Raw genomic sequence first — 24,911 nt, forward strand, 5'->3', positions numbered from 1 at the left:
AAAAAACATGAACATTGTATGCGCTGGGTTTTTACCTTAGAATGGCCAACTCTCTGTTATTCCTCTGTCAATTTGATACAGTAGGAACTTCCGCCCTTCCCATATCTGTGTCCTCTGTCACTTTTATCAGAAGTTAAAACTGTTTAATCTGTTAACATGTTGTAACCTGTTTTTCCGAGCCGCCTTTAAAAGCAACATGAGCGCTACGACGCTAGCGCTGGGTTTACACCTGTGCGACTGTGAAGGAGACCTGCTGCTGCTGTGCAGAGCTACTCAGGTGTGTGTTAGAATCATGGCAGCAAAACGCAAAGAACATTGCACAGTTTTTCCCCCAAACTAACAGACTGTCGAGTAAAGCTGTTGGATGCAGGTAATGTTAGCTAAAAGATGACTAGCTAGCTAATATCAATACATCACCTTATGCTTGTTAACATAAACATAATATAAGGATATCTTATGTCTATGGTTAACAAGTAGCTTATAGGCTACTGGTGTTGTCTATGTTCAGCTACGATTCATTTTGCCCCCAAAAAGTTGATTGCCCCCACCCCCTTGTTAGTCTGGAGCCGGGGTTGAATATAACAGGGAGTCTTTAAGAATCCCCCACCCTCGCTCACACACATCGTTCAACCAGACAACTATTTGTAAGCCATAGGGGGGCCCCCAAAAATAGTTTGGAAACCACTGGGGGGCCCAGGAGAAAAGGTTTGGGAACCACTGGCGTAAACAATCAAAACAAAGGTGATAAAATAGAAAATTGTTGGGGGTGCCTTTGAATAGTCAAATAATTCTTAGTGCCACATATGAATGCACAAATTTATTTTTAAAAAGCCCAGAGATCACGCATGTTTATGGCATTTGGTTACTAGGTAACCCCATTATCCCCTCGATTGTAATTTAACAATCCGGAGGTGTTCATAACAATTAATTCCCCAGACACCAAAACATTTATTCATTACCAAAAACAAATGTTTGAAGCACTGGAGTTGTTTTTAGAAGTAACTGAAATACAAATAGAATAATAAAAATGTACAATAGATAGCCTTTTAAGATCAAACAAATATGGCTTGTTTGAAGGGGTTTTCGTGTTCTGCTTTTTTTATTTGTAAGATTCATAATTATCCTTAAAATTAAAACTTGAAAACTGGAGAACTATACAATATAGAAGTAAAAAGAAATAATTCAATGGAACAAAAAGAAAAACACAATTTATTTGCTTGAAAACTGGTTTAATCAGTACTAAAACTACTTTTCTTAATTCTGTTTAGTGTCATTTTCAAACTAATCCAGTTTCACCTTTAACAAAACAAACCTAAAAGGGCTATCCACAATTCTTTAGTTACGCTGAACCTGTTCTTTTATCTAAAAATCACAACATCATCTATAAAGTCAGTCATAATAAAAATAACCTACAAAGTAAAACAAAGTCAACATAAATGCACAAAAATTAAAGGAGAGCCAATCAGAAAACAAACAAAGCTTCAACTAAAAGAGAAACTACTTGTAGGACAAACACATCCTGATTTGAACTTTGACTTATTTCAGTTTACAGATCTCAGCGGCGTCTCCCATGCGGAACCAGAGCTGGACTCCGGCGTAGAGCGGCTGAGTGAAGCTGGTCTGGACCCGGTGGAGCAGCCTCATGTCCTCTGAGACGCTGTAGAACGACACAGTACCAGTGCTCTCATCCAGGTAAACTCCCACTCTGGAGAACTCTTCTCCAGCGATGGGGGTTTTAATTTTGTTGTGCAAAAACTGATTTTTCTCTTTTTGGCAAAACAAAGCCCAGGACTCTTCGTTACAGCCAAACGAAGTCTTTGTTTTCTTCACATCCTTGCAGGTGACTGCGACGTAGCCCCCCAGTCCGGCCCACTGCACCTCCCAGTAGCAGCGCCCAGTAAGGATCTGCTTACTCAGCACCTGGAAGAAAGCAGAGAACCTCTTTGGGTGATGGCTCTTGATCTGATCTTTACGCATCAGGGTCGCCTTCCTGTTCCCCTCGGATAGCAACAGCTGTTTGTGAGCGGTTTCTGGGTCCAAGGTGATTTCTTGAGAGTATTTTAGAAATTCATTTCTCGTTTTAGGTTCTGGATCCGGGAGGAAAGCATCCACTTCAGCGACTGTCAGTGAGATGTTTGTCCAACAGTCTCGTAAAATGTTCTGAAGTTTGTCTTTGAGATCTGAAACGGCTGTCGTCACGTCTACATAGCAGGCCCAAGGACACACAGAGTGTGTAGTCTCACCAACAGCAGACAGTGAGGGGTATTTCTGCAGAAACTGGTTGTGATCCTCTGTGTGTGAGAGCTGCTCCAGCTCAGCGTCTTTCCTCTTCAGCTCAGTGATTTCCTGCTCCAGCTTCTCCTGAAGATCTCTGACTCGACTCACCTCAGATTCCTGGTGGGATATGATCTGCTGCTTCACCTCTGCGCTTCTTCTCTCAATGAGACGCATCACCTCAGAGAAGATAATGTCATTGTTCTCTACTGCTTTATTAGCACAGTCATTAATGGCGTCCACTTCCTGCTGAAGCAGCTTCATGTCTCTCTCTCCATCTTGGATTGTCTGCTGGATTTCTCCTCTCTTCACCTCCAGATCTTTCTGCTTCTCCTTCCTCTCTGCTGCAACTGAAACCACGTCGTGACCTTTATGTTCATCCACCATGCAGACGTAACAGATGGTCTGCTGGTCGGTGCAGCAGAACATCTTCATCACCTCATCGTGATGGGAGCAGATGCTGTCATGGAGCTGCTTGGAGGGCTGCACCAGCTGGTGCTTCTTTAACTGAGCCACGTCGTAATGAGGTTGCAGGTGCTTCTCACAATAAGACACCAAACACATCAAACACGACTTTATAGCTTTTACTTTCCTTCCTGTGCACATATCACAGGCCACATCTTCAGGTCCAGCATGAGTATCATAAGTAGGAGAAGCTCCGAGTGCAGTTAGCTTCAGCTGCTCGGCTAACGCGGCTAGCATGGTGCTTTTCACCAGGACAGGCCTCGGTGTGAAGGTCTGTCTGCACTGAGGACAGCTTTGTTCTCCTTTATGGTCCTCCTTATCCCAGTGCTCTTCAATACACTTTATGCAGTAGCTGTGTCCGCAGGGAATGGTCACCGGATCCTTCAGCAGATCCAGACAGACTGAACAGGAGAAACTCTCTCGGTCCAGATGAACTCCGTTCTGCGCCATCGTTGCTCTCGGTGACCGTTAAAGTTTCGCTTTCTGACAAGTGAAACTAGTCTAAGCTCCAAAGAGTCTTTCTCGAAACAACTATTTAAAAAGCTGCACAGGACCGTTTGCTGGCTGAAAAAGCTTAAACTCCCCTCAGAGATCACATCGCCGGACTGTTACCTTGTTGCTCACTCGCGCTTTCCGCTTCGCGTTCAAATAAGGAGTGCGTCACCAGCGTCATTCGACGCACTTTCCGGTCACAGTACGTCAATCGAGCCGTTTCGCACGTAACCAATACCACCATCTTGAAAGGGTCAAATTCTTAGGGAAACGACAAAAAATATGGTAGCTTTAAGAACTTTCCACACTATCCGTTGTATTTTTCGTAGTGTCGAGGTACAGACTAGAAGGTACAGGGTATCTAACTTAAAAACGCACATAACAACATCTTCACAGAGGAGAATTAAAAAACACACATCAAAAACAACATTAAACACTGTATTCGTGTGAAAATTGTACAAATAAAATTCTACATAAAGTTAGTAGTAGCTGCAAACCTGAATATGTAGACCTGTTGTCATTCTATCAACCCTCCAGATCATTCAGGTCTTCTAGTACAACTCTACTCTTCCCCCAGACATGGAGAAACAACTTTTAGTTTTTATTCTCATCTAATCTGGAACAAACTTCCGGAAAACTGCAAAACTGTTGAAACACTGAGCTTCTATAAATAAAGTCTGAAATCTAATTTATTTAGAATTGCCTTTGAAATTAGATTAATTTTTGTGTGGATTCCATTACTTTGCTTTGTTTTTGTACCGTGCCGTTTGTGGGGAAATACTGGCAGCTGGAAAAGGTGAAAAGTAATGTATATTTTTATGCAGTGTATGCAAAGATAAGATTAAATGAAATCACACTTGAGACATAAACATTATTTTTCTCAATGTTTCACGACAAAGCTCAAATACAAGCAAAAACAATCTGACGTATTATTTAAGTAGGCCGTTTACAGGGACTAAATAGAAGAATAAATGGTCTAAAAGATAAAGATGAGATGAGATATGAGAGTGATAACTGATAAAGAGGTAACTTTATCCAGAACTTTTCTCATGTATTTTTACTACAACGAAGATTTTATCACAGACAATCCAAACCACTTCTTTGGGTAAAGGCTATAGAAGTGTAAGGAATTATCAAGGTAACATTAGAAAGAGAGACAGGATGGTCCCATATTAAAAAACTTTCTTAAAAAACTGACTATATTGTATAACAGTGTGAAAATCAAGACCAATTAAACCACAATCACCATTAAATCTGCAGTTAGTTTTGGTTTGAAAAGCCAGGTAAAATACCTTCAATCCACACTTATTCTACATTATACCAATTGGCCACAATTAAATCTATCTCTATAATATGTCTTTATTTGTCTAAATTCAGTAAGACTTTTAAGATATTATTGTCAGGTGTAAATAGAGAAGTACAGTTCTGATCATTGGTTTACCTTTGCTCATCGTAAACACGACTGTTCATTTTACAAGGTGAAAAAAAACCCATAAAACACCGTATAAAAGGAGAATTATTTGTTTTCCAACTGATGGAGAGAGCTAATGATTTGTTCATAGAAATCTTCATTATATTTTCATTGTTTTGTGATGTTGTCAAGTTTTTCTATATAACCTCAGTTAAAGAATGTTAAATGTTTGCTTGTCTAGAAATAGTAGTTATAAATTCACATGATTTCAATTTATTGTTGTTGCAAAAGACACAATGATGAATATGGCAACAAAAGGTCGGAAAAAAATATAGAAAAATTCTTAGTGTGTCCATAAATACTTATAGGTATACAAGTATTACTTGTGCAGGTAAGAAAAAAATTAAGTAACTGATTTAAAAATTCTAGAATTATAGATATACAAATAATAATAGATTGTGAAATATGTATAACTTAGCATTTTAAGACAGTTTAGTGTGAAGATTGTTGATGCTTTGAAAAGTAGTTTGAATTCTCTGGCAAAAGTGGATTAGCTTAAGATTGTATATATTCTATCTTTTAGGCAAACTGGTAACACAACTCTGAACTGATATCAGAGAAAAACATTTTTTATTGACACGCTGAAACGTTAATGGAAAGAATTTCGCAGGCACATAATGGCTATTTATCATGGATTATAATTAAAACATTTATGACAGTTTAAGAACAATTGTTCTTTTTTTTCTTGAAACAAACCAGATACCACAGTCCAGTACATTGTTTATGGCATGTACACAAGCAGCCAAGCTTTCTTATGCATCATGAAACGAAGATGCCGTGCAGAGAAAACACAAGTCCGTGACTCTTAAAGGGGAGTTGGGACAGACTAAGTGTAGTGATGCATTTCAAAATAAAAATACATTATGCGATACATGTCAGTGTCAGTTCATTTAATGCACAAAAAGCAATATACTGTTATTTTGGCTTTTACATTAACTGGCATAACAACCCTTACAGATTTTATTATAATGGCTAAATTTACACACATTCTATGTACCGGCTTTTGACATGAATTCGTACTGTCCAAAATTCATCTCAGAACCAGGAAATATTTCAAAGATATCCATCCAAATGAAGGACATTCATGGAGCCATACCACATCATTATTTAGCAGAAGAAAGAAAAATATTTAACATCAATCTTAAAGTTAAAAAAAAATCTTAAAATCTTACCTAGTGCTTGATTTTATGCAGCATACAAATCAAAAATTAGTGTCAGTCCCTTTATAAATGAACCACAGAAATTATTCCTATCCATTTATGACATCAAGTAAGAGTTAATATGACAAACTGCAAATGTGTTTTTTCATGTACAGTGAGAGGTATGAAGAAGTATTTACTGACAAATTTAGTTTGTTTTTACTATTTTGAACACACAAACATGTTCCAGAAAATTTTTTTAATATCAGACAAACCGATAAAAAACTGCTTTTTATATAAAGTTGTTGCTAAATTCATTTTTAAAACAAAAAGCTGGACAGACCCTCAAAAATGTGAAAAATGAAACATCGAGAAAATAATTGCATCCTAAATCTATAACTATATATAACTATATCAGAGTGTGAAATCACATTTTCACATTGAGACAGGTTTGTGTATATCCTGTTTTCATTCATTACATAAAAGCTTAATTTTGTCTCAACCAACATTAACTTCAATTAAAAAAATGTCTTATGATCTGAAACATTTAAGTGTGCCCAAAAAGAAAAACAAAACAAAAACCCATAAGGAGTCAAATATTTATCCACAGTAATGTTTTTGGCTGTAAGCACAGACGGTAACGACAGTTCATATAACTGTTTATGTCAATATGAAACTTATATAAATTAATAAAACTTCTGTGACAGGGTGGTGATGAAACACTACAAACAATTTAGACCTGAATGAGTTGCTCTATGTATTTAACATCAAGTTAAAGCCTAAAATCACGTGGTAAATGTTTACTGTTTGGGTTCTTTCCCTGTTTCATGTTGGATTTGGTGGATTATTTCAGATAACATTTTAAAATAAAAAAATCTCTTGTATTTTATGTTGCGATTTTGGTCCACACTGTTGATAGCATTAGGTTTGCTCTAGCTAGTCTCATAGAAAGATTTTGATTATTGATTATACAATTAGGAATACAAATGACTTCAAAATTCTAAATTTACCCTCAAACAATCTGCAAAAAGGTTTTTATAAAACTAGCCTAAATATCTGTTAGCTTTCCATGCAATGTTAGTAAATTGAATCCTCATGCTTTTAGTCAAAATGCAGCAAGTCACATAAAATTAATTCATTTCAGGTTGGAAATGTCCCAGATAGGCTTCTGTAGTGAAACAGCATTTTTGTAGTTAAAAAAAAGTTTTGTATCTTCTCTATTATATTTACATTTAATTCATGTTAAACCTCTAGATTGTTTACTTCACACAATTTTGTCCAAAACATACATATTCCCTCCCATTGCTCGCGCCATTTACATACGTGGAGAAAACTGTTGTTCCCTGCCTGTTAATGACCGAAAAGCCCACAATAGTCACTGAAATAAGTTAAAATGGGCAGAACTGATAATAAATAAAAATTTACTGAAAATTAGCCAATGGGAATCATACATTCAAATTTGAATTGTGGTTTAACAGAGTCTTAAAATACATGAATAGAAAAAACTGAAGAAACAAGCCTGGACTGAAATGATGGTACTTATAACTTAACTTTTTGCTTGTTTTACATTAGATTATTTGTATTTTTTTTTCCAGCTGATTCTGTTAAATCACATTTCAGAAGCAATGTCTGATTTTTACTGGTTAATGTTCAAAATTGTTTTATTCATTATTACTTTTGTCAGTTTTAAGTTATTTCAGTGAACATTGTGAGTTTTTCAGTCATTAACGAACGGATGACAAACATTTTGTCACATTCAGCAGTTTTGATTCTCAAGCATTGGTTAAAAATTGAAAATGCAGTTAAGATTTAAAATATAATTAATGCATTTAACTACAAATTTAGCTGAGATGTTAGCTGAAAAAAAAACAACTCTTTCAGATTTAAAGTTCTTAATCTTCAAACATTTGAAGAAACCATTTTGGAACTTATTTGAGTTCAATAATTATCAATCAATATATATTTTTTTAAAATCCAGGCTAATTGTAAAAGTAAAACATGGACTGTTAAGTGACTAAAACTAGTATGAAGATTGTATTTGTTATATATTGTTATAGTAATTAAATTTGAGTAACATATTCTGTGAAATGTCTCATGTAAATTTATTAAACAGCATATTTAATTTTGACTTTAAATGCTTCCCGTTTTGCTGAAATATCTTTAGTCCAAGTATAAAACGTAGGCTGACACCTATATCTGCAATAAATGGTAATAGATATTGTCTGTTTATGAATTTATGGCTTATTGTTGGAATGTTAGTTGTAAGAAAAAGTAAGTGAAGCATTGCAACATAATTTAAGGTTGATAGTGGCACTATCTATAGAAATTAAAAAGACAAACATGAAGATATTTATAGTGACAATCTTGTAAACAATACCATCTTTGAGAGCAGTGCAGATTGTCTGATAAATCATGGGGATAAAATCCTGAAAAGAAGAACTGTACCACTCTTGAAGCATAAAATCTGATTAGAAACAACACTGATCTAACTCAATCCCTGAGATTAGGCAGTGATTTCAGTGTAAATAATCAGCACACTGTTTTAAAGGTGAATCATTTGCATTAATCAGAGCTGGAAGATTTGACTTTACGGCTGGAAGGGATGTTTATTCTTGCCAAATGGTCACGCTATAGTAAGGAGTCATGCAAAAGACAATCATAGAAGCATGACAGTTCTACTTAGCACGACAACATATTGAACATTTGTGTGATCTAAACACCCAGAAAGATGGTCATTATCAAGACAAAATAAACTATGAGTCTGTCTATAGATTAAAAATCAAATGCCATCTATCATGCTTATGTGTCACACAGCAAATGCTGGGAATGGGTTGCTATCTGTGGGTCGTGGTTTCCGGAGTGATGTGTGAAACGATCTGGCACTCGTACGTCTATGTGCAGTGTGTTAGGCTGAGTTTGATCACGCCTTCCCTGTGCAGCTTGTACAGCAGCTTGAATTCGCTGGGCAGCTGATGAGTCTCCTGCCACTTCGTGGTGAACTTGGTCCCTTTCTTGTCGTAGTAATGGTACGGCAACTCCTTGCCTGTGTTGGGGTCCCACCCGAACGGCCAGAAGCCGTAGAGGTGGATTTCATCGCACATGGCAGACGCCAGCGTGTACATGAGGATCCCCGTGCTCAGACGCTTGGGAGAGAGGTTCTTAGTTTTCCAGTATCTGTAGGAGAAATGAGAAGTTAAGTAAGGAATCAATCCAAACACTACGAACAATTTAAGTAATTCTCTTTCTCTCTCAGTCTCTCTTTCACAGCATGTCATTCATGCACAGATTGGAGTCCTGACACATGCAAAAATAGGAAGGTGTGGTGAAGGTAAAAAATGCTTTATTTGGACTTTTTGGGTTCATCAAGGATGCTGGAATTTAAGTATTTTTATACTTCTAAACTAGTTCAGATGTGCTTATTTGTTCAATAATAAGGTCTGGGTCGACTCAGACCTGAACCTTCAGAGCCACATAGAGACAGTTACAAAATCAGCCTTTATCACCTGAAGAACATTTCCAGGATTAGAGGACTAATGTCTCAGCAAGATCCAGAGAAACTCATCCATGCGTTTATCTTCAGTCGCATTGATTACTGCAATAGCGTCTTCTCAGGTCTGCCTAAAAAATCCTCCAGCTGCAGCTGATCCAGAACCCTGCAGCTGGAGTTCTGACTAAAACCAGGATGATGGAGCACATCACACCAGCTCTAACGTACCTATACTGAGAGAAAAGACTTTCAAATACTGCTGTTAGATTATAAATCACTGGACTGCTTAGCATTACAATACGCAACAGTACAAAAACCCACCGGTTCAGAGCTGCTTTTGAAACATAATTACTGAAAAATGTATCAACAATCCTCCTTAATGTTTCAATTACTGACTGTGTTTCTATGACTTTGTATTTTTGCTTTTTTATTATGTAAAGCACTTTGAACTGCCTTGTTGCTGAAATGTGCTAAACAAATAAACTAAAACTACAAATAAGAAAAGTCAGAGGCCCAATTTAAGGTGTTAAATTGCAAAGTCAAATTTCTTTTAAGTCGTGTTTGATGTAAACAGCATTTTACTGAGGGTAACATAGTTACTTGATTGTGCTATAAAATTATACTGTGTTCCTGGAAAACACATAACGCCGCCTCTTTAACAGCATGTGTTGGAAAATACATGGAAATAAGATGAAATCAGATGCTAATATTGACGAGTGTTATTCTGTATACATCTTACTTGTTGACATCATGCATGATGTTTCCTGGCCAGGCCAGTTCGACCTTCAGCTGACCCTTGTGCTCCACAAAGAAGTCCACCAGGGTTCGGGTTACTGTGGCGGAGGTGTGAAGGAAGAAGGCGGGGATCCAGAGGATGGCTCCCTCCAGCTTCTTCAGGTTCAGGAAGAAGTTATTCCTGTCCTGAATGGTCAGCAGGTTGTTGTAGTACCTCTCCAGGATGCTGGGGTTAAACGTGGTCAGGTTGGTCTTCTTGCCTACGTCTTTGAAGTAGAACTCAGTGGGAGCAAAGTTGCAGCGGAAGACGAAGTCGGCTTGGTCGATCACGGGGCCGCAGTGGCTCCCAGTCAGGATGCCGCTGTTTCCCACCACCGCACACGTACTGTAGTGCTTGTTGAGGATGGGGGAGGCCTCAGGGAGTAAAGACTTGAAGTTGTTGCTGATGGAGAAGACGTACTTGTGGCTGGAGTAGTCAAAGTGCATCAGCTGGCCCACGCGCACACTGTCCTTTGTGAGGGAGAAGTTGTGGGGAATGTCGATGTAGTTGAAAATTTCTTTCCTGAAAAACAAAAAATACTTCAGCACCAAACATTCAGAGGTACAGATTTAATTTCTGCTTCTTTTAGTATTTTCCCTGCATTTGTAACCGGGTTGTATTCCTATTTTGTCATAATTACACAAAATGTCTTCTTTTTGTTATTTGGATTGTCCCTTTACCTGACGGTAAACACCTTAGAAAACTGCTTTATTGCTATAACTGTGTGGCTTTAAGATCGGGAGCCCATTCTCTTTATTTCTTCTTCTGTGGTATTGTTGTAGTTAAATTGTTTGCGCTCCTTGATATATATATAAAAAATATCAACCGAAGATATATATGTAAAAAGTGGTGGCTAAGCTCTTGCCTTTGCTTGTAAAATGCTGTCTTGTTGAACTTCCATTTGAATGGTTTTCCTTGGAGCTCCTCATTCAAGGCGTTTGTCAGTGGGATGAAGGAAGGGTCCAGGAAATTCATGGCAAACTGAGACCTGAAAACAACAAAAAGAAATGCAGAGTTTGCTTTTAAAGCTTCTTGTTTCTGTTCTATTGATAACACTGGAGCCAGCAGCCTGGGGCCTTTCCTGCATGGAGTTTACATATTCTCTCTGTGCATGAGTGGGTTCCCTCTGGGTACTCTGGCTTCCCCTCAAAGTCCAAAAACATTCATTTGTCTCTCCAAATTGCTCTTAACTATGAGCTAATTCTAAGTGCTAAGTATTTTCCATGGACTTGGATATTAAAGCAATGATATTTCTTTGCCAAATTCATTGGTGTGCCTTTGTGTAATGACATAAAAAAATATCTCTCTGTCTGTCTGTCTGTCTGTCTGTCTGTCTGTCTGTCTGTCTGTCTGTCTGTCTGTCTGTCTGTCTGTCTGTCTGTCTGTCTGTCTGTCTGTCTGTCTGTCTGTCTGTCTGTCTGTCTGTCTAAAGCCGTTTCTCTGCATCCAGAGACATGTAGCAACACAGATGGAAGACAAAAAAGTAAACAGTGCATGCCACACTTTTCAGATGAAAGTGATCTTCCACTCTACACTCCTGTTCTACTTTGTGTTGGTTTGTCACATATTATCTCAGCAACTTAAAGAATGAACTGCAGGTCATCCTGAACCAAACACTTTGACATCAGACAGATCTACTGAGTTTCTGGACGGTTTGAAGAAAGAAGATCTTTGAGCTGCAACATTACTCTGAAATGCCTCCCAATCTGACTTCAGAAATTAAGTTTAGGTTAGACTGTTTTTATGTTATTGATGCCATTTCAAGTAAAACAGAGACTGATTCTCTGTTGTCTTGACTGAGTTAATATGAATATGCACAAAGGTTGGTGTAAATGGATAAAAAAAATCAGCCAGTGTCCAAATGCTTCACAGACCAACAGAGCATCAGGGAACCAGAGCTCAGTGTGGATCAATCTTGTGGTTTTATTGTAGGACAGAGTGGGTGGGCGTACTTAGCCTCGAGCAGATTAAAATAAAATCTACAGCGTTGCCAATACCCAGGCCAGTGAGAAAAATGACTAATCCTGAATGGAACAGGTAATTAACTAAAATGGAAAGCTTTCTGTGTAGTCAAAGTAAAACAACAATCAGCAACAGAAGGAATCAATAAATTAAGGAATTAAAAAAAAAGATACTAAGAATCATATCAAGAATAGTTCATTTCACCCAAAGAAAAACACTGACAGATACCAAAAATACATAAAATATCTCAATTAAAGGGACCTAAATCTTATTTCTCAGAAAAATGATTAAGAGAAAACAATTGATTATTCAAATCTTCCAGACTTTTGAATCAAAAATGGTTCCCTAATCTCTAATGATCTCTTTCTAAAAACCTCCTTAAACTATTAGGAATAGTTTTGTTCCTGGGACACAAAACAAGCAGAAATTTTGTAAAACTGCTCGGAATTTCTAAATTGGGGCATAAATTGGTGTCCAATTATTAGTAAATTAAAAGTTTCTATCGTTCCTTTATTTAACTGGGTAAAACGTCACTGAGATCCAGATCTCATTTTCAAGAGGGACATGGGCAGAAATTTGAATCACCCAACAACAAGGTTACAGAAAAGTAAAAAAATAAAACACATAAATTTAAAACAAATTACAAAACAGTCTAAAAGCAATGACACTGATAGATAGAATCACATTGCATGTTTTTAAGAACTGCTTGAAAACATTTCAATGAAATAAGATCCGACATCTTTAGTTCAGATTGGAGCTGATGTGTGGATTTGTTATCCCTCTAATATTCAAAGAAACATAGAAACTGGTTATGATAACCTGCATGTTTTTACAGTGAATATACAGCTGATTTCCTAAATTGGGACTGTTTTTAAGAAGGTACAGGCACAAACATCAGCACTCTGGAGAGCTCACCTTTCAGCTGAAGTCCAGTATGAGAAACGGAGATGCGGGGACCCACAAACAGGCCACACTCCTCTGTTTACATTCACACCAGCCCCAGTCTGCATTTCATTAACTGCCCTCAATCTGCAGCCGAAAATCCGTACTCACCTAAAGCCTGCATGAAACATAATCCGCGGGCCTCCGGAGTAATATCTCCCGGTGCCGAAGAGGCTGTCTTTCCTCAGAGACACGTAGCTGATGAGCGACAGGATGAGCACCACGACGCTCAGGATAAACAAGCCCAGGGCCTTGGCGATGCGAACCATCTTGGGAGCCTTGTCATTCCCGATAGGAATCCGCAGCCTTTATGTTGTCGTGGTCGGTGCTGGAGCTGGCGAACCGGGGCGCATCGACGGGTACAGTCGCGTAGAAGACGGATGATGCATGGTGGAGACGCCGCGGCTCGGTGCGCTCTCGGTCCTCCTCAGGCTGCTGGTGATAAAATCATGAGAGTGAGCGGAGATGCGCGTCAACATCCAGTCAGCTGCACGACCAGCCCAGTCCTCACAGCACCGGCAGCCTCCCCACCACCAGCAGCACCTCCTCCTCCACCACCCGCTCACACTGATGCAGGCTTCTCTGCAGCACAAAGGCGAGCTTGTCTACTAATAGACTCAGAGGGGCAGAAATAGATAAGGGAAGCTTTTAAAATAGGAAACATCCTGGAAGCAAAGCAAAACATCCACAGATGCCGCGGGCTTTTAATTTATAGCGGAAACACGCAGAGTTAAAACCAGAAAGCACGATTGTTCTGACATAAATCACCCTAAACATTTCCAGTTTCAGATCATTTAAAAGCATGACATTTTTATTTTCTCATTATCAAAATAATTCGATTTTTAAAAACTCTTATTTATTTATAGATTATATATAAATGAAGTATATTATTTATAATAATTGCATATCATTTATTGATTATTTTAAACAAATACATATTTATTTATTTATTTATTTATTTATTTATTTATTTATTTATTTATTTATTTGACCTACTTATTAAAATAAATAAATAACTTATTTATTTAAAATGTAATATTTAATTTACTTACAATATCACACATATTTTATGTTGCTTATAGTTATATACCTATCACTTTGGGTGGAGAAGCGGCCAGTATATAAGCAATTTCCACTTGGAGATCAATAAAATCTATTCTATTCTATTCTATTCTATTCTATTCTATTCTATTCTATTCTATTCTATTCTATTCTAAATCTAATTTGTTTGCCAGGGCTGGTTCAACGTTGAATAGAGCCTCTATCAGATAAAAGCCCCTCTCTTCCTGTAAATAATAGTGTTAATTTTGAAAGCAAATTTTTATTTTTTTGACTAAAATGTCAAATAGTTTTAGTCACAGTTTATTGATCAGAATTGTTTTAGTCAAATTAATCTACAGTCAGTTTAGTGGATACAATACTTTTTTATAGGTTCACTTGAATTATTAACACAAAATCTATCATGTTTTTAAACTGCAATTGCATAACTTTTTTCTTTTTTTCTAATTTTCTTTTCAATAATAATAATAAAATATTTCAGCTGGTTTGCTTGCTCTGCCTGAAAATTGTCCATAACAAATCGCATAGACGTATTTTTGATATAGTTTATAAATGAATTAGGAGGTTGCATATGGAAAATGTATGTTCTCTCTGTATTTTGATTTATAAATTGTACTGCATGGAAATGTCTGGATTTGCCACTTAGCTTGAGCATTGTATGATTGCTATTTGTTGCACTCTAAATAAGAAATCAGCGTGGTTTCTTTATTGAAAGCGACTGCTAACAGAGCAACAATGAGCTGAGCGTCTCCGTCAATCAACAGCCATTACCGTTGGCTTGCTTCATAAATATTTACAGTTTTGCTCAAATAGTAAATTATTAACAACTTCTGCACGAATGAATTACTTCACCTAACTTAGCTCACTTCTCTTAGAAAATAATAATAAAAAAAAAAAGATTCCCCAAATCCCAACATCACCGGTAACGGTTAAGCTACAAACTAACAAGTAAATTACATTTCACCATTAGGCACTCAGGGATAAACGGACAACTTTCCCCCCATTAGCATGGACTTCAAACACATTCATACATCCTATATATTGCTATTAATGAGTTGATCATTTATATTTACCTGTTAACAGACAGACATGAGCAACAACGAGCATCTCCATAACAACCGTTACAGCGCTGAATTTCTATTGGCTTGCTGAGTCAGTGCCTGTTCGGTCCGCCCTCTGGTGGCGAACGGCTGCAACTACAGGCTTCCTGATGGGTAATTACCATAATGAAGCTGCAGTATGTGACTTTCATAATTTTTTTTTTAATTTGTTGAAATTGTGAGACAGATAATCTGTGAAAACAATTGAGCTCCTTTGCCTTCTACCAGCGCTAAATAAAAGCAACCAATCAGAGGCAGGAGGTGGGTCTTAGAGCTGTCAATCATTCTCCCTGTGGCGCTTCTCATCCCTCTTATTTCTTCCTCCATTTGATCTCTGCTACCTAGCAGCTGTTGTGAGTGCTTAGGCTAGTTAGCATGGCCACCGATGACGGCGGATGAACAGTTTTTCTGTAAGTTGTTTCTCATCTATTAGTACATTTATTAGCACGTACATGAGGATGATTGACAGCGCTAAGACCTCTGATTGGTTGCTTTTGGTCGGGAGTGGTGCTTTTCTTCAGATGCCAATAATATCTGAGAGGAAATCGATCTTTTCACAGATAATCTGTTTCATGCACAGTTGGGTTGTAACTAGTTACATTTACTCAATTATCATCTCCAGCTAACGTTTCGGGTGAGAGGCAGGGTCACCCTGGACAGGTCGCCAGTCTGTCGCAGGGCAACACAGAGAGACAGACAGGACAAACAACCATGCACACACACTCACACCTAGGGGCAATTTGGAGATGCCAATTAACCTAACAGTCATGTTTTTGGACTGTGGGAGGAAACCAGAGTACCTGGAGAGAACCCACAAATGCACAGGGAGAACATTCAAACTCCATGCAGAAAGACCCCAGGCTGGGAATTGAACCCAGAACCTTCTTGCTGCAAGGCAACAGCTCTACCAACTGCACCATTGTGCAGCCCTTGCTTGATTTTATTTCTGTGAATTATTGTCATTTTGTTCCTTAAAATACCAAAATTTTCCACTTAACGTTATATTTTGTTCCATCTGATGATGTCATTTTAAGATATTAAGTAATTGATCATTTGATCAGTTACTCAGTACTTGAGTAGTTTTTGTTAAAGTTTTATAAGTTTTATATTGAAAGAAACTATTGAAAGAACTTTTTAAACATTTTCTTTTGCTTGCTTTTATGTTTTGTTACTTTCGTCATTTTGGCTCTGAAAATACCAAAATTCACACAACTTTATGTTTTGGTCCTACTGATGATGTAATTTGAAGATATTAAATAATTGATCATTTGATCAGATACTCAGTACTTGAATAGACTTTTTACTAAATACTTTTTTTACTTTTACTTGAGTAAAACTATGTTGAAGTAGTGCTATTATTTCTTAAGTCCAATTTTTGGGTACTCTGCTCTGGTTTCACGACATGACAGTTTTAACAATTATATAACATATTTTTAATTGAAGTTACATGCTGCAGCTTTAAGACAGAACAGTCTTGATTTTAAATAAGATAAATGGGTGTAATTATGTCCAACATCTAATCTGTCACATAATCTAATCCACCTTTTTACAGTCCTGTAAATAAAAGCCACACAAGTAGGTAAAAATATATGGTTTTATTTATAAGGGTTATTTGTATTCTCTTTATTCCACATACAATATACAGTACATACAGTAGCTGGTATGTGACATCACAAAACAACTTTTTATAATCTCTTTCTCATGTTATTTACATTTTTTTTTAACATTTTGTCTTAGATGTGAGCTTATCTTGGTTAGCATGAACAACAAGCATATTCACAATTGAAAGCATCATGCATTTACAGGTTAGTCATATTAACATTACAATGACACATGAGAATAATGTAAGCAAAACATATGTGTGTTTATACAGAACACTGCATGCCATTAAATGGTACAGAGTATAAAAACCAGCTAGCGAGGATGTTGGCTGGTATTCAACACTGAATGTGCAATGTAACAGGCATCCTTGGGTCCTTTGTGCTTCGCTGTTTCTCCTTAAATTTGTCACAGCTGGGCAAAAACACCAAGAGAAGCAAATTGGAAGAAGACTTTAAAGTTCTGTTATTATCAAGCTGCCAAGTGTATTACAATTTTCTAGACTATTTTTAAGATATGTCACATATTTATCACAGAAGCAGACAACAAGCAGATGTAACACAGGCACTTTATCATGAACAATCTGACATTTTGCACACACACACACTCACTCTCACACACACACGCGCACACACACACACAGACTGACTGAATCTCCAGGTGCTCTGTAACTCTATCCCTATTTTTTATGTGTTCAAGCTGAAAGGTAGGGCTAACATGCATGCTAACAGTGGTGGGTTTTGATATGGGCGGTTGCCCAGGGCAGCAACAGAAAAGGATGGGCACCCAAGAACTAGATAATAAAATATATCTTATAAGTCAGTTGTCTCCGGAACATGTTTGCTTCTACTTCTATGCAGGAGACCACATTACCTGCTTTCTGTTGAAAAAAATGAAATAAAATCAGATAATTGCATTTTAATTGCAGAAGAAAAAGAGGCTTGGCAGGGTGTGAGCTACTCCAGCCGCTTCACCAGGGTGTGAAACTCATTTTCATTTTGGCTTGGATCATGAAAGTCCTCAAAGAGTAGGTTATGGCAGAATGAATTGATTAAACTGCCTGTTAAAAAACTGTTAACATTTCTTAAATATAACAATTTTTAGCATCTTTTCACAGAATTTGGTTCTATACAAATGAAAAATGATTTGATTTGACAACTAAAATATAAATATTACTTAAGCACACAACTGTTAAAGTTCACAATTATTTATGTGGCCGTTTAGAGTTTAGAGGGCCTCATAAACAGCTACGGTGGGTCGTTTTTAGCCCACAGGCCTCAAGTTTGACACCTGTGTTCTATACTCACAAACTGAAGTAATTTCTTTGTTAGAATAATTTTATTGCCATTTAAATACCTGGATTTTCTGGTGTAGTTGGGGTTTATTTGCCTGCAGCACACAAAGTTGTCTTGACTTTGGGGCAAAAAAAAAAAAAGAAGTAATAAATCAGTTTTTGTTTTGTTGTAATATTATAGTAGAAGCTGCAGGCTTAGATGCATTGAGGGGCAGGGTCTAGCAGCAGTGACACCAGTAACACAGCTTCACCTTTAAGATCCAAAACATGCACATCAACACACATGTCTGCTCTGGAATCATATAAAACTGATAGACTTTGCAGATTTCTGCTTCACATTGGTCAGCTGTTTGGTCAGTGGTGGAACAAGGAGGGGAAGAAGGCGCCTTCACCATCGCTTCCTAAAGAGCCGCAGGGACTGCTGTCCACGCTGCTCAGGTCCTCACAGGAATCCTCGCTGTGTGACACAAAAAAATATTAACACTTACAACCAATTTCAATATTTCTAATTTCTTTCTGAAAACATTTAAGTGTTAGAGACAGAAACTAAAAAAAACAAGGGAACTTGGTCTAAACCAAAAATCTGCAATATTTACAGTACAAAGAGCCATTTTCACTGGTTGGATAATAAATAAATGACAATATACACTAGGATCAATAGATTAGATCAGTAGATAATAAGTCTCATAGGACGTTCTTGTTTTAAATAATAGAATAAGAAAATATTCTGTAAACTCAATTGTTTTTGTCAAATTTCTCTTTCCCATAACAATCCATTTAGATAAATTCTTTTCCAGCTTTCTGGACTGCGTAGTAATTCCCAGTTCTACATTAGATTCTGCTTTTCCTTTTAGTTCTGCGCATGTACAAGGACTACAGTGCTGAAAACACATTTAGACCTGTTCATATACTCTGTATAGAGATGTGCCGATCAGGTTTTTTCCGATCACCCATGAGGGCCAATCACCGATACCGATCACATAATTATTATTTTTTTAATCGTAAGCACTACGGTTACATTATGTGGAAAAAGTAACCATGCATTCACCTTAATTTAGACAAAAACTTTTAAATAGCTTTTTCCAAGAAAAAAACAAAACAAAACAGGCATTCTGCAAATTGTACTGCTACCGGTAATACTATCTTTAACAGACTGAAAACATATGAAGGCTCTTAAGAGGCTAAATAATGTAAAGAGTCAAAATAAAACCTCTCAACATTGCCAAAAGATTCAAATATAAAACTTAACATTCAAAGGCAAATGCAGGTTCCATTACAATACACAATCCTGAGTTACTGAATGAAAACTTCCTGATAGCATGGCGGCTAGCTGATTACTGCTAGTTCTGAGTGGCTGTTTCTGACTGAGCGGAGTAATTATGCAGAGCAGGGAGGAAATCGATTATTTTTTCAGAGATTTTCCGTTTCATGTTAGGACAGCGAAAGTTTTAATACGTATGTAAAATTTATTTTTTAAGTTAGATGCTGCAGCTTTAAGCAGAGGTTCGGTGTGAGAGTCACTACCAGGTGGAGCAGAAGCGGCGCTCAGTCTGTGAAATATTACTACCTGTAGCGCATAGCAGCGGTTCAACAGCGAGAGCAGAACCAGCGTCTTACATCGCAGCTCGAAGACTTAAATAATTTTGCAGGTTATTTGTTTAGCTTTCTGACCGTCATGCTAATCCGGGTGAGTGTTTGTAGCTGTGCGCTGCTTTACCTGCTACTGTGCGCTGCTTTACCTGCTATCTGATCCTCCATATGTCTTTTTTACTGCAGAGAGCCTAGATGTAGCCAAACTCCTCAAGTATGCCATTGTTTTTATGTCGTATTAGATTCGTCGTGTTGATGCATTTTGACCTGCTTCACCCCATGGGTTTCAATTTTCCGCCGCAACACGCAAACGTCCTCAATCACTCAGTGTTTTATAGTTTCACATCGCTTAGGATTTGTTGTTGCGCGTTTGCACAGTGTGAAGGAAAGAGGAGACCAGCTGCACAGGCAGGCTGCGAAATGAGAAGCAGGTGATCGGTTTGTGTGATCGGCAACAAGAGACGAATCATACACTTTTTCACGGAAATCGGCCGATTATGATCGGTGGCCGATCATAATCATCATAATTACTTACAGAATTAGAGCATGCCTCTAATTCTGTAAGTAATATTTTCTTTGAACCAAACACAAAGACAGACAGAATAACATCCTGAGCTTTCTTATCCAACACTAAGCCGTGTTTACATCACTGATAGCTAGAAATAACAACACAGAAGCTGTTTAGTCCACGAAGGCTGAACTTGTGGATAATGTCACATTTGCAAAGATTATTTTAGGTTTTTCGTAGCCAGTAGTGTCGCTCTGCCCCTTCCCGTTGCTGCCAGTCAACTACCAAGAAAGAAAATCTGTTTGGGAATACTTCGGGTTGGGAAATGCTGTGACAGTCATGGTGGGGAAACTAAAGGAGAGGCACTCACTAATCTTGATTAAAATCACTTTGTTTTTAAAGTGCAGCTGGAAAGATATGAGTAGCATGACTAAAACTGACTGCAGGATGTTTCTTAGCAGGTAGCTTGACTAATTAACCATATAATATCAGAATTTTAGACTTTGTAAATGGCAAAAGATTGTAATACCCTGCATTACACTAGGTCATAATTCCATTTTATTGAGTTTCTGAATCTAAACTGAAAAAAGTTAGTAATTGTCAATAACTATATCTCAACTGTATTAATATCTTAGATTATTTTAACAGCAGTAGGGATAATTGTTGGTTCTCTGTTTAAATGTGACCTATTATGTGTCCTTAAACAGGTTAGGATAGGTAAATGAGCTACACAAAACATTTTCATTTCAATTTTTGCGCAAAATCATTCTTAGGTAATGAGATTTTATTCTGCCCATTTCAGACTGAAATATCATAAAACCATCATATCTAAAGAAATATTTTGTCAGTTTGTCAATAATATGCATTTAATGGACTTATATTAAAAGAGGATTAGAATAAAGTACCAACCTCTCGCTCTCATCCCAGCTCATCTCAGGAATAGTCGGCAGACCGGGAACGCTGAAGTGATAGGTCTGCAGACTCTGTGCCGTTCTCCGTGAAACGATCCAAACAAGCTTCTTGTTGTCTGGTTTGTTGCATTCACTCGAGCGATATTCCATCATGCATTTGGTCACGAGTTCCTTCCAGTGAAGCAGCTCGCTGTCACCGATCTGCAGAAATGGTAAACAGGAAGCAACTGAGAGGCTGCTGATAAAAAAATTAAAATCATGCTGTCATCAAGAAATCAAACTATTCTCTATTTTAAGGTAATTTTATTTGTTTAGCACATTTTCAGCAACAAGGCAATTCAAAGTGCTTATTTATTATTCTTACGGTTGAAGAAAGTGGTATGACTTTTACATGTTTTAGCAGCACAGGTCTAGCATGTAACTTTTGTAAAAAATATATTTTTTTACATATTTGTTGAAATTGTCACCATATGTATGTACCATATAAAACAGATAATCTGTGAAGAATTAAACTCTACCTAGAAACAACCAATGCAACACGCATTGGCTGCTCATCCTCTCTCCATGACCCCTTCTTGCTAGCGTAGCCTGTTGTGAATGCTAGACTAGTTAGCATAGCCACTGATGACAGAGGATAAATGGTTTTCCTGTAAGGGTAAGTTGGTTCTCTGACTAACACGTTGAGCAGCAACTACACGAGGTTGATCGACAGCGCTAACACACTTCTCAGGAGTGTTGAATTTCTTCAAACAGCAACAGTAGTTCAGAGCGAAGGTGGATGAGATAAATTTTTTCATAACAAACTAACGAAATGGTGACAGTTTTAACAAAGACGTAAAAAATATATTTCTTATAAACACAGGGTTTCCTCCAGTGTTTTATAAGCCTGGCGAGCCACCAGGATTTACTTGTGCCCCCACCAGGCTAAACATTGATTATTTTTAAGCAATAAGTCTTTTTAAAATGTTTGCATTTTTTAAGGCTTTATAGTTGGTGTTCAGATATTAATCTTCCAATCTTTCAATAACACATAATTATCAAGTGATATTTTCAAATTTCCTGTCAACCTTAAACACTTTTTAACTCAAAAACACGACGCGCTGGTGGATGAATGACTGCCCTAGTGCCCAACCACCAGGGTTAGCAAGTTTTCTGGGGTAAACCTTGTAAACAGTACATGCTGCACCTTTAAATTCTCGACTCAAAAAGTGAAACACAAACACTTTCAGTGTGAAGAGACTAAATACCTTTAGATGCTTTTGGAATTGCTGGATGATCTTCAGCAACGTGGCTGACTGGAGGACTTCAAACTCCTGAGCGATGAGGGACAGTGCCAGCACTGATGGCTGTAAAAAAAAATACAACAAACATTTCAGAGATTCAAAGCAAAAACCGCTATTCTGACAAATTGCCACCTGAGAGCAATCCTTACTTTGGCTTTAGAGAAAACAAGACGGCATAAGCAGGCTTTTAGCTGTGCTTCCAGCCTTCCAATGCTTGGGATCTCCTCCCTTAAAATATAAAGGGAACCCCACTGTGATCCGCTGGTTACAGACCTCATGAAGAAGAATCTGTTTAACCGGCTCCATGGAAACTGGAGCCATCACAGAAAAAACCCCAACAACAAGCAGGAAGAGAAGAGCGCTTACCTTTCACCAAACAGGGAGCCAATGGCGGAGTGGTAGAGGTGCAGGAAGGTCAGAGCCGTCACCATGTCGGGATCCACGCTGAGTTTCTCCGAGATGATTTTCTCCATGCGGTTGAGGTCGGACACGGTGAACCTGCTTTGGCTGATGCGGATGAGTTCATGGGTGGGTGAGACGTTGCTCTCCTCCTCGACCATTTTGGCAGCGATGTGAAGACAGCACACCCCGATGCAGGGCACGTGTTTGGGCTGCACCTGTCCCAACGGCAGAAATGCATCTGGATCAGCGTCCAATGGTCTGTGCTTCATTTATTCATGATTAACTTAAAGAGGGGTTAGAAATTTTTGTTTCTTTCAGTACTAATACGACACAGAAAAACAGTTCTGAATTGACTTTAAGTATTTCTTTTTTTAACACAGACATAAATGTAATGAAGTATAAATGTATTTGATAACTCTACACCAGCATACAACACTTAAATACACCAATAGCTTGGCTAGAAACGTAAAAACCACACAAATTTAATTTGTTCAGTCATAGGAGTATAAAGGCCAATTTAAAATAAATAAGAAACTGAAACTGACAGAAACAATAGATTGACTACCTTGATCAAACATGCAAAATATAAACTGCAACAAACTTTCTTTCAAATGATTCAGAAAGTCCATTTAGGAATTCTAAATATTGTGTAAAATAAATAATACACCATGATGCTGCTTGGAGAGAAATTGATATTTTGGCCATTAAATGCCTGATCAGTGCACAATATCATGTTTTCCTAACATTGTACAGCCCTGATGTCAACAACTTCATATGATCTTTGCTTTAACATGTCGGTAGAGAACTACATGTCCAAAGGTCTTTGGAACAACTGACTCATGTCAGAGGAACACACAGTTCGTACCGGCTCATAGAATGAATGCAAGATTTGCATCATGAAGTTCTTTGGAAATGTACTTCAAAAAATATCAATTTATGGAAAATCTGAAGATTTCCAACTTGCTACTAAGACATAAAGTGGAAAGTGGATATGAAGATTTTGAATTTAAAAACATAAGTGTTAAACTTGAAATTCTTACCTTCATGATGGTGAGAAATCTATCAAGCAAATTGACAGCTTGCACAAAGGTTTGAGTCCTGTAGCCAAAGAAACTGGTCAGGCTCCGCAGTTCTTCCACTTTGCCGTCTCTGCACTTTGCAGACACTCCGCTGTGAATCTAATAAGAAGGATTGTTATCCATTTGGAGGAAATCTGTGGTAACAGCATTTATCCTGTCTTCACTAATCAAGTGTGAAAATCCTAAAAAGTAGGTCACCTCCGGGGATGTAGACTCTATCAGGTTGAGGCCTGCTTCCCTGGGGAGAAAGTTGTACTCCTTTGCACAGCATGACTTCAGCTCATTCAAGAGCAGACTGTCAATGCCCTGAAGGTCTCTCATCCTGCAGAAGAGCATATTTAAAAATCCAATTAACATTAAAGTCCAAGAAGACCCCTAGAGCAGGGATTCCTCAAAGGACCGAAGAGAACAGCGTATTTAAAAGTTGTCGCCCAAACCACACCTACTGGGTGTCAGATGTCTGAACTGTAAGTTCTTAGAACAGAAAACCAAAATATCCTGATTGTTACGTTGTGATAAACAAAGCAACAGCATTGATCTATTAAAGAATAGAGAAATAATAAAATTGTTTCATGAAAGTTAATGTAGTTCAATGTCTATGAGAAAGTGGGTCAGAGAAAATCCTACAAAGGGAAACACTGTACGACAAAAGCAGGCAATAGTAAATGATATGCTTGTGTTAGTTATTTGTTAATCGTAGATAATAGTTTTAGGTAAGTAGAAATCATTTATTAGTTACAAATAAAAACAGAAAAGAAATAAACTCGTCACCGTTAGCTTTTGTAGCATACAGCTAGCTTAAATATATATAAAAACCCTAATTTTACCTCGTCCAGTAGCGCCGACATGCAGGATAACAGCTCTGCCACTGAACTGTAACCTTCACCTTCTCATTGTTCCATCTTCATCCCTGCGATTATTTAAAAATGTCATAAAATCCTCAGGATGCTCGGTCCGAGTCCAAGAGCGACACCCTAAATAAACAAGTTAGCGCTAATCTGCTCGTGTACTACGCTGACCATCATGCAACCCTGGAACTGAAACGTCATGACGCCTGGGTTTGTTGCTATGACGTGCGT

At 37.7% G+C, this 24,911-nt stretch overlaps 3 protein-coding genes across 3 annotated transcripts; all 3 read right to left on the reverse strand.

Annotated features, from left to right (window-relative positions):
* Positions 1–896: 896 nt before the first annotated feature.
* On the reverse strand, positions 897–3,392 carry LOC103469922 (tripartite motif-containing protein 16-like). Its single transcript, XM_008417993.2, has one exon. The coding sequence runs from the start codon at positions 3,187–3,189 to the stop codon at positions 1,537–1,539; it is 1,653 nt and encodes a 550-aa protein (XP_008416215.1). The 5' UTR covers positions 3,190–3,392; the 3' UTR covers positions 897–1,536.
* A 4,041-nt stretch (positions 3,393–7,433) lies between these two features.
* On the reverse strand, positions 7,434–15,233 carry LOC103469923 (sia-alpha-2,3-Gal-beta-1,4-GlcNAc-R:alpha 2,8-sialyltransferase-like). Its single transcript, XM_008417994.2, has 5 exons — positions 15,140–15,233; positions 13,119–13,442; positions 10,969–11,091; positions 10,068–10,625; positions 7,434–9,015 (listed from the first exon to the last, which is right to left on the reverse strand). The coding sequence occupies exons 2-5, from the start codon at positions 13,274–13,276 to the stop codon at positions 8,733–8,735; spliced, it is 1,122 nt and encodes a 373-aa protein (XP_008416216.1). The 5' UTR covers positions 13,277–13,442; positions 15,140–15,233; the 3' UTR covers positions 7,434–8,732.
* Positions 15,234–16,742: 1,509 nt separating this feature from the next.
* Positions 16,743–24,830, reverse strand: LOC103469924 (cyclin-G2-like). The gene is made up of 8 exons (XM_008417995.1): positions 24,660–24,830; positions 24,031–24,154; positions 23,794–23,931; positions 22,718–22,968; positions 22,501–22,579; positions 22,316–22,414; positions 21,067–21,269; positions 16,743–18,516 (listed from the first exon to the last, which is right to left on the reverse strand). The coding sequence occupies exons 2-8, from the start codon at positions 24,151–24,153 to the stop codon at positions 18,414–18,416; spliced, it is 996 nt and encodes a 331-aa protein (XP_008416217.1). The 5' UTR covers position 24,154; positions 24,660–24,830; the 3' UTR covers positions 16,743–18,413.
* Between the last annotated feature and the right edge of the window lie 81 nt (positions 24,831–24,911).

This window comes from Poecilia reticulata, linkage group LG9 (assembly GCF_000633615.1).
Source record: "Poecilia reticulata strain Guanapo linkage group LG9, Guppy_female_1.0+MT, whole genome shotgun sequence".
Classification (NCBI taxonomy): domain Eukaryota; kingdom Metazoa; phylum Chordata; class Actinopteri; order Cyprinodontiformes; family Poeciliidae; genus Poecilia; species Poecilia reticulata.

Excerpts from the sequence above, each read along its gene's own strand:
- LOC103469922 (XM_008417993.2), bottom strand. The coding sequence starts at position 3,189 with ATGGCGCAGAACGGAGTTCATCTGGACCGAGAGAGTTTCTCCTGTTCA.
- LOC103469923 (XM_008417994.2), bottom strand. The coding sequence starts at position 13,276 with ATGGTTCGCATCGCCAAGGCCCTGGGCTTGTTTATCCTGAGCGTCGTG. Across the intron at positions 10,626-10,968 it reads ACAGCATTTTACAAGCAAAG|GAAAGAAATTTTCAACTACA; the intron begins GCAAGAGCTTAG and ends TTTGTTTTTCAG. Across the intron at positions 9,016-10,067 it reads ATCATGCATGATGTCAACAA|ATACTGGAAAACTAAGAACC; the intron begins GTAAGATGTATA and ends TTTCTCCTACAG.
- LOC103469924 (XM_008417995.1), bottom strand. The coding sequence starts at position 24,153 with ATGAGAGACCTTCAGGGCATTGACAGTCTGCTCTTGAATGAGCTGAAG. Across the intron at positions 22,580-22,717 it reads GGCTCCCTGTTTGGTGAAAG|GGAGGAGATCCCAAGCATTG; the intron begins GTAAGCGCTCTT and ends TTATATTTTAAG. Across the intron at positions 18,517-21,066 it reads AGCTGGGATGAGAGCGAGAG|CGAGGATTCCTGTGAGGACC; the intron begins GTTGGTACTTTA and ends TGTGTCACACAG.